The sequence below is a fragment of the Phragmites australis genome, chromosome 1 (assembly GCF_958298935.1).
Source record: "Phragmites australis chromosome 1, lpPhrAust1.1, whole genome shotgun sequence".
Taxonomy (NCBI): Eukaryota; Viridiplantae; Streptophyta; class Magnoliopsida; order Poales; family Poaceae; genus Phragmites; species Phragmites australis.
Genome location: NC_084921.1, coordinates 27047883 through 27063077, shown reverse-complemented (window position 1 = coordinate 27063077; position 15195 = coordinate 27047883). Strand labels below are relative to the sequence as shown.

The window sequence follows — 15195 nt, the reverse complement described above, 5'->3', positions numbered from 1 at the left end:
GCACGGTGGAAGTTCCACACGCTTGGATTTCTGCTGGCTTGAGTGGTGTAGCGGTCGTCCCCTGATTCCGTTGTTTGTATCAGGGTCTTCCTCAGTCATCTATATTATTAAGTCGGCAGAAAGTCTATTTATTTCTATTGGTTGTGATTCAATCTTACCAAGGATACACCAAAATTAATGGCTGGATGTTTTTTTTTTTTGAGAATTTCTAAACTATTTCTTTTTTTATGGCCACCGTGGTAGAAGGGTCATCTTATTTTATTATTAAATAGATTAAGGATGGGGGATTTGGAATTTTGGATATAAATCACAATACCTGACTCATCTATGACCGAACTGCAGCCTCTGATGACCCCAAAAGAAAGAGGGAAAAAAAGACAGTGGTCGATCGCCATTGACGAGCTCATGTGAGTGAATGCAAATGTTTGGGCGCTGATCAAGTAAATTAAGAATGCCTTTGGTTTCCTGCTTCAGCACCTAGTTACGAAATACGACGTTTGTTGAGGAGGGCAAGATGTGCTGAAGAATATATTCCCACATGCCAAGCTTGAGCCAAAACTTTGAGAGGGGCCATATATATTTGTGCAGCAAATCCAAAATTATTCCTCTGTAACAAGCATAACGTACAAGCTGTAATCCAAATCCTAACGAGTGATAAACCCATACTTGATGGAGAAAGGGATAAGAGCAGCATGCATGTGGCTGTAATCCCATGATTAACTTATGCTGCTGCAGGTACACGAATGCCTGGCTCCCCTTGTTCCCAGGGAGTGAGAGCATCATCACCACCACATGCCAGCATGTTGTCTACTGTACTAGTAGCTAACGCGACGTGGGCGCATAGATTACACGGTTGACAGAAGCAGCCATGCAGCGACCCGCATAATTAAACCATCTAATCAGGCTTAACAATGCCCCGTTCCTTTACTAAGAATCCACACAAACACTGGTGTGGTAAATAAAGAGAGCAGAATTGTTCTCAAAATCCAGGACAATGAGATACGGGTGGCCCCACATTAGCCGCTCAAACAAGTCGCTTTGCAAAGGGCTTTGTTTTGCAGAGTATGAATTGAAGGGCATGATTACAACGACTGGTTACTGGTCTTGTTAGTGTACTCGATCGGTGGCGGCCACAGCTAAGAGGTCACTACCAAAAGGTGCAAGTGAAATACTCACTCGATCGGTAAAGCTCATGGGCACGGCTACAAGAGAGATCAGCTCAGCTCAGTAAGCTTGATACGCTGCAGATCTGGCAGGTTGAAATGGGGTTGAATTCTGAATTCTTAGAGAGAGGATCTCTGTCCATGCGTGTATTCAGATGCAGCCAAGTACAGCCAAGCAACTGTTGCCCTGCCTCTGTAATCTGCACTAGATCTACTTGATTCAGGCTATCAGTGTATGAGCACCGGCACAGCACAGATATTGTTTGTTTGGAAACTGTTCTTGAGAATCAGTTGCACAAGGAAAAAAAGATTTTCTTTTCGGGAACACGCACGAGAAGGTTTCAAATGAAACCGTGGACCCTGGAGACCGAGTTGACAGGAGTTTCGGGGCCGGTAATGTTTTATAGTTCACACCAGAGGCATGTCGTGCAAATTGCAACAGATCCCGGGGAGAGGCGGGAGCGGGACAAGTAATGTTTGAAACAGCAGGTACCGGCCGGCGTGTTCTTGCCTTCTCTCCAGAAAGCTTTTCTCTGTTTTTTTAACCTGAGGGTTACTTTTCGTTCGGTGCATGCAGTTGTCACAACAATGCACAAAATGTAGCATGTTGTCAAGGAGGTGAAACATTTTTTTGGCCTGCAAACGAACATAGCATAAGCCTTTTTCCCATGTAAAGAAACAAGTTGGGAGTATGTAGCAGTGTAGAGGCCCTAGGAAGCAGTGAAAGCAAGGGCATGAAGGAGGACCACAAAGACCATGCATCAGAGTCTAGTTCCATGTAGGACCAAGCAGCAGCTGCAGATGAATAGCAGAGGAGAGTTCTAATGAGTAGAGTAGCCATAGGAGCAGGCATTAGCCAAGCAAGCATGGTCACTGCAAAACCCAATGAAGGAGATAAAGGAAAGGAGATGAAAAGAAGAGAAGAGAAAAAGAAAAAAAAACCAAAACCACTGGACCCTGCCCCCGTTGCATGGCCGCTCTGACTGCTTTTGCGCCACTACCCTCCAATGGGATTATGCGAAACACCTGTACCTGAAGATTGACCGGATTGAAAATGGTCAAGCATATGGAGAAGATGAGAAGAGAGTTTTGGATGTGATGTTCGTTTCTTACTGAACAATGAACGGTTAATGCTGCAAGGCAAACTCATTTTTGAAAGCCTTGTTAGAACTAGGTGTAGTGGCAACTCCTTTCCTTTTTGTACGGTGGATGAAACTGAGAACTCACCATATTGTAGAACAACTCCGTAACATCTAGGCTGGTCAAGCAGCTGAGACCAACGAGCGCACGAGAGTTTGCATTGCGGAAAGCTGTTACGCCGCATCGGATTCGCGCAACACCTCATCAATCCATGTCACTGGAGCAGCAGCCAAATGAGATGAGTTCCGGCCTGCCGAATGGATGGCAGATGAGATGAGCTTTGCGAGTCCATCCATGGCATGCCTTTCTTTCCTTGCAAACACCCCGGATTAAGCAGGCGCAGGCGCTCCTCCATGATTGCGTTGCGCAGCCGCGGGCAGCCTCCAACACTCCATTGCATGGCCACTTGGGTTGGGCAGGGCGCCCCCCTCCACTTTCCCAAAAGCACCCCCCTTGGCCGAGTAAATTATTCCTCCTCTCAATTGCCTCATGCTGCAAAGCCTCATGCTTTGTCGGCCTGGCCCCATAGCTTAGCTTTGCACTGATATATAGCCCCCGGCGCAGTCGCCTGCCTTGTGGCTGGAGCCTTGGAAGCAGAGATCTTTGCGTAGATGAGGGACGAGTGCTCCGCTCCTTCTTCGGGCAAAGCAACAATATATCCCGCCTAGCCGAGCTCACTTCAGATTTGCAGCAGCAACTCCCAAGCAAGCCAAGCGGCACGCACCAACCCCGCCATAGCCGGCCAATGTATTCTTCTTCGCCTGCTTGGGAGAAGAGCAGCAACGAGGAGAAGCCGCTCTGCGGGAGGTTTCACAAGCCAGTCAGGACCCCGCACTGATGGCAGCCGTCCATCTCGTGCTCCTGCTCGTTGCGCTTCTCGGCGGCTGGGCCACCGCGTCGCCGTCGGCGGCGAACGAGACGCACAAGTTCCGGCCCGGCGAGGAGCTCCAGCGGTACAGGAGGGTGCAAGCGCTGCTCAGGAGGCTCAACAAGCCGGCTCTCCGGACGATCCAGGCACGTGCGTGCAGCTCTGCTCTTGTTACAAATTTACAACGCGCGTCCGTGCGAGTTGTTTGTTTGAGAGTAACACTGACAGTCTGCGCTTGCTTGCTTGCCCGGTTCTTGATGGCTGCAGAGCCCCGACGGCGACCTCATCGACTGCGTGGCGGCACACCTGCAGCCGGCGTTCGACCACCCAAGGCTGCACGGCCAGCGGCCATTGGTAACGCACTTTCAAATGCAGCGAAGATCAGCTAGCTACCTGCTCTGCTCTCCTCTCTCTCACACAGCCTCTTTTTGGTCCTTCCAGGACCCGCCAGTGAGGCCAAAGGGGCACCACCGCCGCCCCAATGACACGGCGGACGCCGGCGTCCAGCTGTGGGCGGCGTCCGGCGAGTCGTGCCCTGAGGGGTCGGTGCCGGTCAGGCGAACCACGGAGGCGGACGTGCTCCGGGCCAGCTCCGTGAGGAGGTTCGGCAGGGCGCCCGCGGCCAGGGTGCGGCGCGACTCCGTCGCCGGCGGCCACGAGGTCCGTGTCTAGCCCTCTCTTGTCACCACCAATCTCAGCTCCCTCACCTCTCCTCTTGCTTCTCGCCATGGCATTGCCTTGGAGCTCGCAATCAACAACACGTACGAATTCAAGTACTGGCTCTTGCGGGATTTTGGAGGTTTGCGGCTTGCGCCATGCATGGGCCAACATTTTGCCCACCTTGGTTGGTGAGGCAGTTAGTTATTGGGTTCGTAACAGCAGTACTGCCAGTTCTGTAGCAGAGTGAGTGCCTGACAAGCCCAAAGCCGGAAACGTCCAATCTAGTGGTTACATACACAAACTGATATAAGTTTTTAAGGGCTGTTTGCCTCTTGCCCCATAAGCAAGCCAAAATTTAAGGGCTATTTGTTTGATTAGGCTGATGTTTTAGCTTTTTTAAAATAGCTGCCTTTTGTTTTTTTGTTTCCGATGACTTTTTCTATTAGGTTTTGTAATAAATTATTAGCTTCTCAGCATATCAACAGCTAAAAAGCATCTCTCAATTTATTTCTTAGTTTTTAATTTATTCTCTCATAAATCAGTTTTTCAACTTTCAAAAGCCAGCTCAACAGTCAGCCATTTGATTGGGTTTCTAATTTCTGACAAGCAAAAGCTAGCAGAAGTCCAACCAAATACAGCCTTAATTACATTCTAAAAATTTAGCTTTCATTTAGATCAAGGTAAAAATTTGATTGTATCTCGAAATATTTGATCGGTCAAAAAAAATTTCTATAGTAAAACTAGATAATATTTTGGCGTCTAAAATTGACTGTCCCGATTTTTAGCTGGCTAAAATGTTTAAACTGAACACTACTTAACATGATTCTAGTTTTAATATGACTAAATTTACCTCGTGGATTTGACGCCACTGGTTTCCTTTACTGCTCCTCGAGCAAACTTTATGGGCATTACATTCGTCTGCATGTAGTGTCGTCTTGCATCTGTGTCGGTATCACTAGTGTCGGCAACACTCGTAGCAGCACTAACTTACAAGTTGGTGAGAGACTTGAAAGACGAATGTTGCATTGGCAGCACGCGGTGGGCTACGTGGCGGGGGACGAGTACTACGGCGCCAAGGCGAGCATCAACGTGTGGGCGCCCAAGGTGAGCACGCCGTCAGAGTTCAGCCTCTCGCAGATCTGGGTCATCGCCGGATCCTTCGGCAACGACCTCAACACCATCGAAGCCGGATGGCAGGTTCGGTTTTTTTTTTTTTTTATCCCGTCCATTCCTCGTCTCAAAGACAACGAACTCAACAAGCTCTGTGTCTGTCTTTGACAGGTGAGCCCGCAGCTGTACGGGGACAACGCCCCCAGGTTCTTCACCTACTGGACGGTAATTAGTTATAAGCGCCTGAATAAAATTCAACTCCAGCCAGACAATCCAATTCTTGCAGCGAGATTATTCTGATACCATCCATGCTGGATGAAATCGTGCAGACGGACGCGTACCAGACGACGGGGTGCTACAACCTCCTCTGCTCGGGGTTCATCCAGACCAACAGCAGGATCGCCATGGGGGCCGCCATCTCCCCCACCTCCGGCTACAACGCCGGCCAGTTCGACATCAGCCTTCTCGTCTGGAAGGTATGCTCGTTTCATCCATGCAAAGGGACAGGGCCATTGCAGCTGCTACGACATCCAGCACAGTGGCACATCATTGCACTGCTCCTTTGCCTTTTGAAGTGCACTGTTTTTCATATCTCGTTTAAAAATGAGTAGTAGTGAAACTGAAATTTTCTAGAAGTACACCGGATGCTAGCTATGGCTTGGACACAACAAACCGTTAACCACCACCTGGGCAAGCATGTTTAGATTTTGATGGCCAGCCAGCTAAGGCGTATTAGGGTATGCTTGGTTTTTATTATGTTTTTAGGATTCTGATTTTAAAATCAGAATCTAAAATAAACAAACCGATTCTACAATTCAGATTCTATAATCTGAAGACAGATTATGCCATAATTCATAATCCAGAAAAAGGTTGCTTCTGGATTGTAGATTATGGCACATATTTACCCATCATTACCATTACAAATATAATATTTCGTTTTTTTTTACGCTCTCTCTCTCCTCTCTCCCGATGCTCCCTCCCACCGGCCCATGCTCCCGCTGCCTGAGCTCCACACCATCATGAGCTCCCACCGCCTGGGCTCCACACTAGCCTGAGCACCTAGCGTCGAGCCTGAGCAGGGAACTGAGCGCTGAGAGGAAATCGACGGCCGACTTGAGAGGAGACTATCGACGCTACCCTCGCTGATGATTTTGGCCAGATCTGGCTAGGTTCCGGTGGAATGAGGTAGTGACTACAAGGGGGATCTCGTTTGTGTGCTCCCCAGCTAGCGACAAGGACCGGAAGGTGGCCGCCGATGGTATCTGTGGCACAGTGGCACTCGATGCTTCGCGTTCGACCGTGCCGGTGTTCGGCTGAGGAGAAATCCGCACGTGCAAAGGATGGCGAAGGGTCTTGCGGTGCTCCCTATGTACTCAGCTCGTTGAGGAAAGCAGGACAGCGGCAACTCGGTGGTGAGACGATGGTATACTTGCGGGAGTTGGGGGGATGATGTCATGTGGATCGATTCGGCGGCAAAAAACGACGAAATCTACGCAGAGAAGCTCCTAGGCGCTCAGCCTCGGTGCAGCTCGGTTCCCTACTCCGTGGGGTAGGGGAAGAGGAAAGAGAGATTATAATAATCTGATGTTGTTTGTTTCAAATTATACAATCCAAATTATAATAATTCAGATTTTAAATTGTAAGAATCATAATAAAAACAAACAGGTCGTACTTAGGGCACGTTTGGAGGGTGCCCAGGCTAGCCATGCCAAACAAAAAATTGGCGGAGCACTTGGCCGCTGCCGTTTCGCCTACGCATGGCGTAAAAATAAACTAACGTGGGCGCCGGTGCATGAACGGCGTACAGGCTCGCCAACGTGCTGGCGTTGAACCAAGCAACGGCCTCGCGTACGTGGGCCTGCAAACTTTTGCCAGGGCACATTGGGGCGCTAAATCAAACGAGCCCTTAGAGCCGAGGCCCCTCTATGAAAGCATGAATTGAATAGGGATTTTGGTGGCACTGCTCATGTAAAACCATTAATTGCCATAAAATTAATTCCCGCCTTCCAAATGTGCCCTTAGTACTTCTTGCAAAAATATGCACAAAAAGTAAACCCCATCACAGGGTGCGCATATCAAAGCTTAAAATTCAAACCAGATGGTTGACATATTTTTATTTTTGGAGTTCAAAGAAGATATATCATATATATAAAAAAAATTGGACCAACACGCAGGACCCCAACCACGGCAACTGGTGGCTGGAGTTCGGCTCGGGCGAGCTGGTGGGGTACTGGCCGTCGCTGCTGTTCAGCCACCTGGCGTCGCACGCGAGCATGGTGCAGTTCGGCGGCGAGGTGGTGAACTCGCGCGCGTCGGGGTCCCACACGGCGACGCAGATGGGCAGTGGCCACTTCCCCGGGGAAGGGTTCGGCCGGGCGTCCTACTTCCGGAACCTAGAGGTGGTGGACTGGGACAACAGCCTCGTCCCGCTCGCCGCCGGTTTCCACGTCACCGCCGACCACCCAAACTGCTACGACATCCAGGGCGGCGCCAATGCCGTCTGGGGAAACTACTTCTACTACGGCGGACCAGGCAGGAACGTCAAGTGCACGTAGAGAGAGAAATGCACGGGTCAATGCAGAGGAGGATACTTTTTCTTTCTTGTTTTTGTTCTTAAGGATCTACTGTCAATCTTTGTTGGTCTTTTCTTTTTTTTCTTCCCAAAAGTTAATTTCTCAAAAGGGAGAATCGATCATGTCCTTTCCTTTTCATTTTTTTTCTGTTTCCTTTTTTGGTGGTCTCAAATGGTGAAGAGTTCGGTACCAGTTAAGGTCAGTGCATAACTAGTCTAGTTCATCAGGTAGTGATGAGTTGTAAAAGTCCCCTGAACAATGTAGCCAAGTCAGTAGTATATACGCATTGTTTCTCAGCAGGCAGGCCTTACTCCTTTCCACTTCACTCATGTTCTTCCTTGGATCTGACTCAAAGTCTCCAACGGTTAGGAAGAAAAGAAAAATATAACGTCATTTCAGCGAACAGAGAAAAAAAATTGTGCCGCGCTTCAACGCCAGGCAACAGCACCTCATGTAAAATCTTGTACTAACATTCAAGCAAGGAGCAATCAAATGCCTCGAAAAATAAAATCATGTGGCACTAACATTTGAAGCAAGAGGATCGAACACCTCGGGAAACAATCAATCGCGTATTAAGAGAAAGTGAAAAGGAATAAGAAAACCAATGAAACGACGGAATTGGTAGGAATGCCATCCTGTATCTCTAGGATCTAGAACTGTAGGGAGTATAATTTCTCTCTTCTTTTTCTCCCAAGGCATCTGTCCCTTCCTTCACGTCCAAGTTACATCCATGTTGCAGTAAAGCAGAAGCATCTAATCCATTTTCCCAGCCTTCACTGACTAGGACCACCTCGCCCGTTTGTTCCAGTTTACTGCTACTAGAATCTAGGTGAGAAACACGGCCACCGAAAGCGGAAGAGAGGACGGCAGCCGCACCTGGATTGTCAAGCGTACCTGTAGACCACCAAGAAGTCCGAGCCTTAATACCTCTGCCTCTGGACATGGCTTCAGGTTTGCAGCACTACAATTTGTCCCTTCCAGGTGAGAGTCACATTGGGCACGGCTGTAATTGCAGGCAATAACATTTCGACAACTCCTGCATGTCAACAGAAAAGGTTCTGATGAAGCTGGAGATGGCAGCAGAAATTTAAGCGTACCGTCACAGCCTGCTTCATTAGGTTACATGCAACAACAACGTTCTCATGCATCAACTGATGCATATTGAGAAGACAACAAACTAATCTTTACTGCAGTTTAAGGTACAAAGACAATGTTATTATAAACTAATGGAGCTAGAGACAACACAACTTAATTAGAGCATTCCATCTTAGGTTGCGTGAAACTAACAACATTTTGTTATGATAATGTCAAAACAGTAATATGCAGGTCAAAGTAGCGAACCTGTCAACAAAACCGAGAAGCTCTTGCTTCTAGATCACTTGCATGAACACTTGAAGAGTCGAGATATCTCAAGTGGTTCTCGTTTTTCTGCTTCACCATGTTTGGTAAAAGAGAAGAGTTATATGATAAGACTCTAGCAACGGTCAACAATCTAGCAGGCAAAGGCATAATGTGGCACTGGAAAGGTGAACATGATGGCAGTGCAAAGAGGAGCGACAGAAGCAGCGGTCAGTGGAAACAAAAACAAGCGGACTTGATGCTGCACCCAGTGATCGATTGTTTGCTTGTATGTCCCTGCTGCTGCTGCTTCTGCTACTTAGTCCCTGCTGCTGCTGCTTCTGCTACTTAGTCCCCTGTGACAAACAATAATTTGATGTGCACCAGTGCAATCAGTGACCCAGGCCACCGCTGCTACCTCACCAAGTCACCAGACAGGGTTTCACTCAGGTACAGGCCAGACAAAGCCAAGAGCAACATTCCAATCCAGTATAAAACAGCTTACAGAACGTACTCATGCATGACCTTGAAGAAAAGAACGGATCTAGTGGGAGTAGGACCCCATTTCATGATAATTCAGGTAGTTTCTTCAGTAAATGGCAGCAAGCTGTTATTTTCAGACATGCGCATCCTGAAGGCCAGTCTAAGGCACAGGTTTGACTCCTGCCGATTCATGAAAGAGAAAAAATATGAACCCACAAAACTTGCTTGCCTTAAAGGAGGTGCTGAAATGACATAGTCTCACGTGAGGTGCTTGAGATTCATTATCATCACCTAATGCACCAGTCCTACTGCTTACCCAAACAAGGCCATTATCAGCATCGATCTGCTGCACATCAAGCTAACATAATGCACATCAAGCTGGTCACACCATGGACCGGTATCTAGACATCAAGTCGCTAATTTGGTGAACGTCATTTCACAGCAGTTTTGTCAACATTTGTTTTAACTCCTCCACATCTCTTATTGGCGTAACCATCCAATATATAGCAGAGTAGCATGATAGAAATTAACACCTAACTATTGGTTAGATATTATGAAAGATACCACTTCGGTTTTTGCTTTTACTGTTAGGATCTTCTCCTGGTATGTTGACAACACAAAATTCCAATTAAAAAAAACAACACCAAAACAGTTGCACCTGCATTATTCTTGGGCTCATCCTCAGAACATGTTCGCATTGTATGTAACGCATAATTTTAACCCATTGTGTCACTATTTTTGAAACGGATATCACTTATTCTTCTAACAAAATTTTTGCAAGGACCATAACCCATTTAATTTTCCCGAGTGAGCCGATGGTTAGATCAGCATATATTATTTTGAATCCAAAAAAATAGTAAAGAATTTGAACAAATGCTGCAAAAAAATCACAAGCTAAGTTACAGCCAGAATCTTTTTTTGGAAAGCGAAACTATTAGTCACTAATAATATTCATAAGATTTTGTGTTCATATTGCTCTTCTCTTAGGATAAACAAATTTGAAATAAATTAATCATTATACAACAGAGATGATCAAGAGAGTGGATTGTTTGGCTTAAGCTGCGGTTTTAAAAAAAATTACTTACAAAACTTGTCATCATATTATAGTCCAGTACATCTTACAAACATAGCTAGCACTGATTGAAGCCTTGATTGGTAGAAAACTGCCCTTAACTCTATGCTTTCAAGATTTTCCACCTGTCTGCTAGAACAAAGAAAGCAAACAAAAGAAATCACTGATTTGCAAATGAAATCATCCATAGCAACTATGAAAAAAAAACCTAGTATTTTTTATCTTTTGCAACCTTGCCATCTATGATTGGTTGAATGTAGTAAAATATTTGGATTCATCATCTGAATATATAAGCAGTGTCAATTTTTTCCATCCACCTTGAATGCAGATCTAAGAAAGGTGAGTGATTGACCAACAATTAGCTCCTTAGTGACAGCTTCTTCTACATGCAAGACTTTAACAATCTGATTGCCATGAAATGGTGCAATCTTTTGAACTTTCATTGTTATGCACAATGTCACATCAGCAAACTTCAAGGTTGGAGGTTGTAATCATGAAACGTAAGCACTGCAAAGACAACCAATGGGAATGCAATGCACAATAGTCCTTCCAAAATGGACAGGCTGTGAAAATTTAACAGTGATCGAGTATCCAGAGTATCCCAGGAATCAGGATTCATGCAAGCACAAGTTTACCATGCCAGAACTATCCATCAGAGAGAGCACTATCGATTAGTCTCACCAAATCTTCAGGTCCACAAACTTCATAAATCAAAGAAGTAATGTGATCAACAACATTACAATCAGATTTCAAGCAGGTCACTGACAAACAGCCCTTCGGATCTGAAGCCCACGATTTGAGACAAGTTCCTTGCCCTCTGTCATGTTCATATGCTTTTGACAGTGCCATCGATAGCCTTCTGAAATTCTCCTCTTCTAATATTTGTTTGACATTGGAGAAAGCGTTGCGGTTATCTTCTGAGATACTACAAAGATTCTCAGTAGTGAAAGCCTCTGTAGCTATCATTTTTGATGCAACATTACGAATTGACGTCAGATTACAAACAAAATGGTGTGCAGTCTCTGTTGAAAACGTAGCAAACTCTGGCTGCCGAATATGGTAAAGCTCAATTACATTGGCTAAAGCAAACCGAACTATGAAAATGAAGAAATCATAGAAATTCATGCCTGAAAAGAGACCCAACAGGATGTTATCAGAGAAGGTAAACAAGGCATTTGCTTGTTGTTCATGTGATACTCCACGTACTGGAACATTACCTGTATTAGCTGCCAAGTTCCGTTGACAAAGCCCTTCAAAATCATCACATATATCTCGAATGTCTTCAATGTATTCTTTTGCAACTTTGTAGTCTTCATAAAGTAAGTTCCACTGAATGTGCAAAGTATTAGCAAGAATGTAATGTTATTATTCTATAAATTAACTTGATAAAAGCGCATGTACTCACCACCCAATGGAGGTTGTAGGCATTGAACCAATTATGATTTATAGATATAGTATCCTCCTGCAGTAGTTGCCATAAAGGGGGTAAAAACACATGTTTAACAGCTTCTAGTATACCAATGCTAACTGGGGCAATTCTTTAAATGGATGTCGGACAGGGAAGATCCAAGAACATTATGACATAAATGACTGCACTGCCATTTGAAAGGTCGTTCAGGTTGAGCTACACCAATGTTAATTGATAAATACTTCTAACATAATCTCAATAACTATAGTTTAGTTGTTGGGAGTAAAAAGTTCTTCAAATTGATTAGCCATTGCATCAGTTTAGATGCGGTTAGGTTGTGAAGACAGGGAGATTTACCAGGTTATGGACTTGGTGATACCATCCACTGGGCACAAATATGATTTCATTCTGCTCCTGAATGCACTCTAGCCATTCTGTCTACAAAAGAAACATTATAAAATTTCCTTTCAAAAAATAAACTTTCCAAAAGGACATTGCACCAGAGAGAAACCTTATTGAATTCAGGAAACTGCTTTTCAGAAACATCATCATTTAAGTTATAGACTGAGGATCTCATGTTCCTACATGGCACAATTAAGAATCACTGATCAGGTAACAACAGAAAGTACTACGACAAAGAAAAGACGATATGGAAAATTGTTGCATTGTGTATTATGTGTCTTATAAGGACACAAAAGCTCTATGTAAAAGTTGCAATGATGCTTTAATTGTTACTTCCCGTGAACTAACCTCACAGGCTCACTTGTTATGCTTTCATTCTACCATTAACTACTATTACCCTAAGTCAGTTTTACCTAAATATACGATGCATAAATACCAACACCAAATTTTACCTATCAAATATACGATGACTTTGTGATGGTGGTAGAAACAGCCATAGTTTTCTCCCACAAACATTTGCTGACCAGCTGTATGACCTAAAAACATCAGCATGCAGAGGAGTCCAGGTTCCTACAGATCAAATCACAAGCATAATCATGTGTGAAGATAGTTATAGACATAACACAGGGTGACTTGCGTGCAGAACCACAGAATTCCTTAATGCTACACATGTCAAGCACAGAGGGAAAAGATACATCGTAAAACAGAACATACCTTTTGCTCCCATGTAAACAAACCGATAGTCAGAACAGTTTATTTCATTTTTATGATTGGTGATGTCAGAATCTCTATGTATAGGATGACTGTCAAGATACGTGTTGAGCCAATCATCAACAAAGAATGTTGGTGTGGTATATGCAACATAATCAGGGTACTCCTGAAAAGTTAAGATAAAAAGTAATTACAACCACATTGCAGCAGGAGATGAAATATCAGTTGGAAAAAGAAAGAGGGCATTGTCTGTATTCCACTGCCGAGCTATCAAAGGGTTAGGGTTCAAACTTGTAAGGATAGACACACACATTGGTTTTTCAAAGTGAAGCTTCAACTACATAGCACAAAAGTTAGCATGAAATTCATAGTGCAGGACTCCAGGTTTAAAAAAAATCAATTAAGAATACAATTTGGTCGAACGTGCGAATAGCACAGTGGTAAGACCTCCAGGTGTGAGGCTACCAACCAGGGCTTGAACCCTGGTTCTCACAAAAAAAGGCCCCTTGCTGTGTGTTCTCCGTGGTCGTGGCGCAGTCGCTCAGCGATAGCGTGCAGGTTGTAGCCAGCTTTTGAGGTATTTTCTCGACCTTAATGCAATGCCTTCGGGATGTCTCTCCCCTTGGGTCGAGTTTTTTTATAATACAATTTGGTCTTAGAACTCGTATGTGGATTAAGACAATGTTGCACGGTTGGAACAAAAACTTGCAGTTAGCTAGTTAATAAAAAATAAGTTAGCGCTATGCAAAAAAAAAGAAGGGATAAAATCAGTGGCCATTCATCTTGTAACAAATGTCATGTTGCTTGGTGGAAATTACTCCATATCACAGTTTTCCCCAACTTAAAAGAATAATAAATATAATTTCAGTTTATAACATCTCTGTACAGATATTCCAGCTTCACGTCAGCATGGCATCGTTGAACCAAATATCGCAGTGATCATAGAAAAATGCTATAGTATTATCATAAAATGTTTTAGTGAAAAAATAGTAGATGCATATAAAGTGACTTGCTGTTTGTTTTGATTTAACAAAAACCATTACCTGAAACAATATAAATTTAGGCCAATTTTCAACTAGTGCATTTCAATGTTTGAAAAGTGTAGCACCCACTGAGTCAGTGTGTCAACACTAAATTACTGCATCATTTGATCTGCACAACTACTGAAACATACTGCAACAGCACCCAAAAATACCAGCCAATGTAATAGTTGAGCAAAATCAACCGATCAGGGGCACTGGGAACAGACCTTAACGAAATGCCAATCTTTGAGGTACAACAGGGAACCGTCGCGATCCCCATCGCTGGAGCCACCGCGAGAGTCCCCAACCCAGTGGTCTATGAACTCAAGCATGGACATCTCAAACCGCTTCTGGTCCGTGAACTCCGTCGAGGAGCAGTCGGCGACCTGCGCAATCGATGCCACTACGTACGGGTCCTCAAACGATTCGCGTAGCAAGCGCAACGAGCCGTCACAACACGGAGGAGGAGGAGGGGATACCTGGACGAGAGGAGAGGGGAAGTTCCGGGCGAAGAAGCTGAGGTCAGGGCGGCGACGCTCGCCGGGTCCGGGGAGCGTCCAGTCCTCGCGGGACCGCCAAGAGGAGGTGAGCCCCGTGAGGACGACGGGCCGGTTGGGCGCCATGAAGCGCTTCACGAACTCCGCGTAGGTCAGCGACTCTCCTACCACCCGCTCCACTTGCCCCACCACCTTCACGCGGCCGTCCATCTGGTCAAGCGGGGGGAGAGGGGGACGCTTGCTGGTCTTCGGCAGCTTCGCTCGCGGGGCTGGGGTGGAGTTGGAAGTGCGCAGCCGCGGAGTCACCGGAGATAGGGGTGACAAGCCGACGAGGCCGCGCAGCTTTAGGTTCGTTTGATTGGAAGGGGAATATGGTTTTCCATGTTTTTCTCCGCACAAGATAATTTAATTTTTTAATATAGATGAGATGAGTCAATTTTATATTTGATTGGTAGGATTAAAATGAATAGAATGATTCATTTATATTTATATATATATTTATAAGTATTTGGATGAATTTATACATATTTGAATTTGTTTGAATTCAAATTAAATTAAAAAGAAAATATCATATAAAATAATAAATATATATAAATAAAGTATTGTAAACAAACTCAATTTTTCATTAAAAATCCTACCACCCCTCCCGAGCTCTGGAGGTTTCCTTCTCAATCTCCGTAATCGTCTCACGTCTCCCCTCCCCAAACGACGTCGCCTCTTCCCCGCTTGCTCCTTCCCCGATCCAATG

At 45.0% G+C, this 15195-nt stretch overlaps 2 protein-coding genes across 9 annotated transcripts; one reads left to right on the top strand and one right to left on the bottom strand.

Moving 5' to 3' along the window:
• Positions 1-2861: 2861 nt before the first annotated feature.
• LOC133913703 (protein neprosin-like) lies at positions 2862-7652 on the top strand. The gene is made up of 7 exons (XM_062356925.1): positions 2862-3317; positions 3439-3525; positions 3613-3831; positions 4864-5028; positions 5113-5166; positions 5271-5417; positions 7116-7652. The coding sequence occupies exons 1-7, from the start codon at positions 3141-3143 to the stop codon at positions 7494-7496; spliced, it is 1230 nt and encodes a 409-aa protein (XP_062212909.1). The 5' UTR covers positions 2862-3140; the 3' UTR covers positions 7497-7652.
• Positions 7653-7837: 185 nt separating this feature from the next.
• LOC133913669 (arginine-specific demethylase JMJ20) lies at positions 7838-14798 on the bottom strand. Of its 8 annotated transcripts, none has more exons than XR_009909076.1 (12): positions 14430-14798; positions 14178-14336; positions 12932-13094; positions 12670-12787; positions 12327-12396; positions 12173-12253; positions 11813-11869; positions 11625-11736; positions 10421-11534; positions 8856-8942; positions 8409-8550; positions 7841-8326 (listed from the first exon to the last, which is right to left on the bottom strand). XR_009909076.1 is itself a non-coding variant. In XM_062356911.1 (10 exons), exons 1-9 carry the CDS (start codon positions 14655-14657, stop codon positions 11053-11055), a joined length of 1470 nt encoding a protein of 489 aa, XP_062212895.1. In that variant the 5' UTR covers positions 14658-14798; the 3' UTR covers positions 9831-10536; positions 11043-11052. The 8 variants fall into 8 exon arrangements, 2 of the variants coding, with proteins under 2 accessions (XP_062212895.1, XP_062212874.1); XR_009909070.1 differs by having other exon boundaries at positions 7841-8550; positions 10421-10536; positions 10640-11534; XR_009909077.1 differs by having other exon boundaries at positions 7842-8550; positions 10421-10536; positions 10725-11534.
• Between the last annotated feature and the right edge of the window lie 397 nt (positions 14799-15195).

What these genes read in the sequence shown, in the direction of transcription:
- LOC133913669 (XM_062356890.1), bottom strand. Translation starts at nt 14,657, where the DNA reads ATGGACGGCCGCGTGAAGGTGGTGGGGCAAGTGGAGCGGGTGGTAGGA. An exon ending in AGTCATCGTATATTTGATAG is followed by an intron (nt 12,397 to 12,669) that starts GTAAAATTTGGT and finishes TGTGCCATGTAG; the next exon opens with GAACATGAGATCCTCAGTCT. An exon ending in GAACTTGGCAGCTAATACAG is followed by an intron (nt 11,535 to 11,624) that starts GTAATGTTCCAG and finishes GTCTCTTTTCAG; the next exon opens with GCATGAATTTCTATGATTTC.
- LOC133913703 (XM_062356925.1), top strand. Translation starts at nt 3,141, where the DNA reads ATGGCAGCCGTCCATCTCGTGCTCCTGCTCGTTGCGCTTCTCGGCGGC. An exon ending in TGCACGGCCAGCGGCCATTG is followed by an intron (nt 3,526 to 3,612) that starts GTAACGCACTTT and finishes TGGTCCTTCCAG; the next exon opens with GACCCGCCAGTGAGGCCAAA. An exon ending in TCAGCCTTCTCGTCTGGAAG is followed by an intron (nt 5,418 to 7,115) that starts GTATGCTCGTTT and finishes ACCAACACGCAG; the next exon opens with GACCCCAACCACGGCAACTG.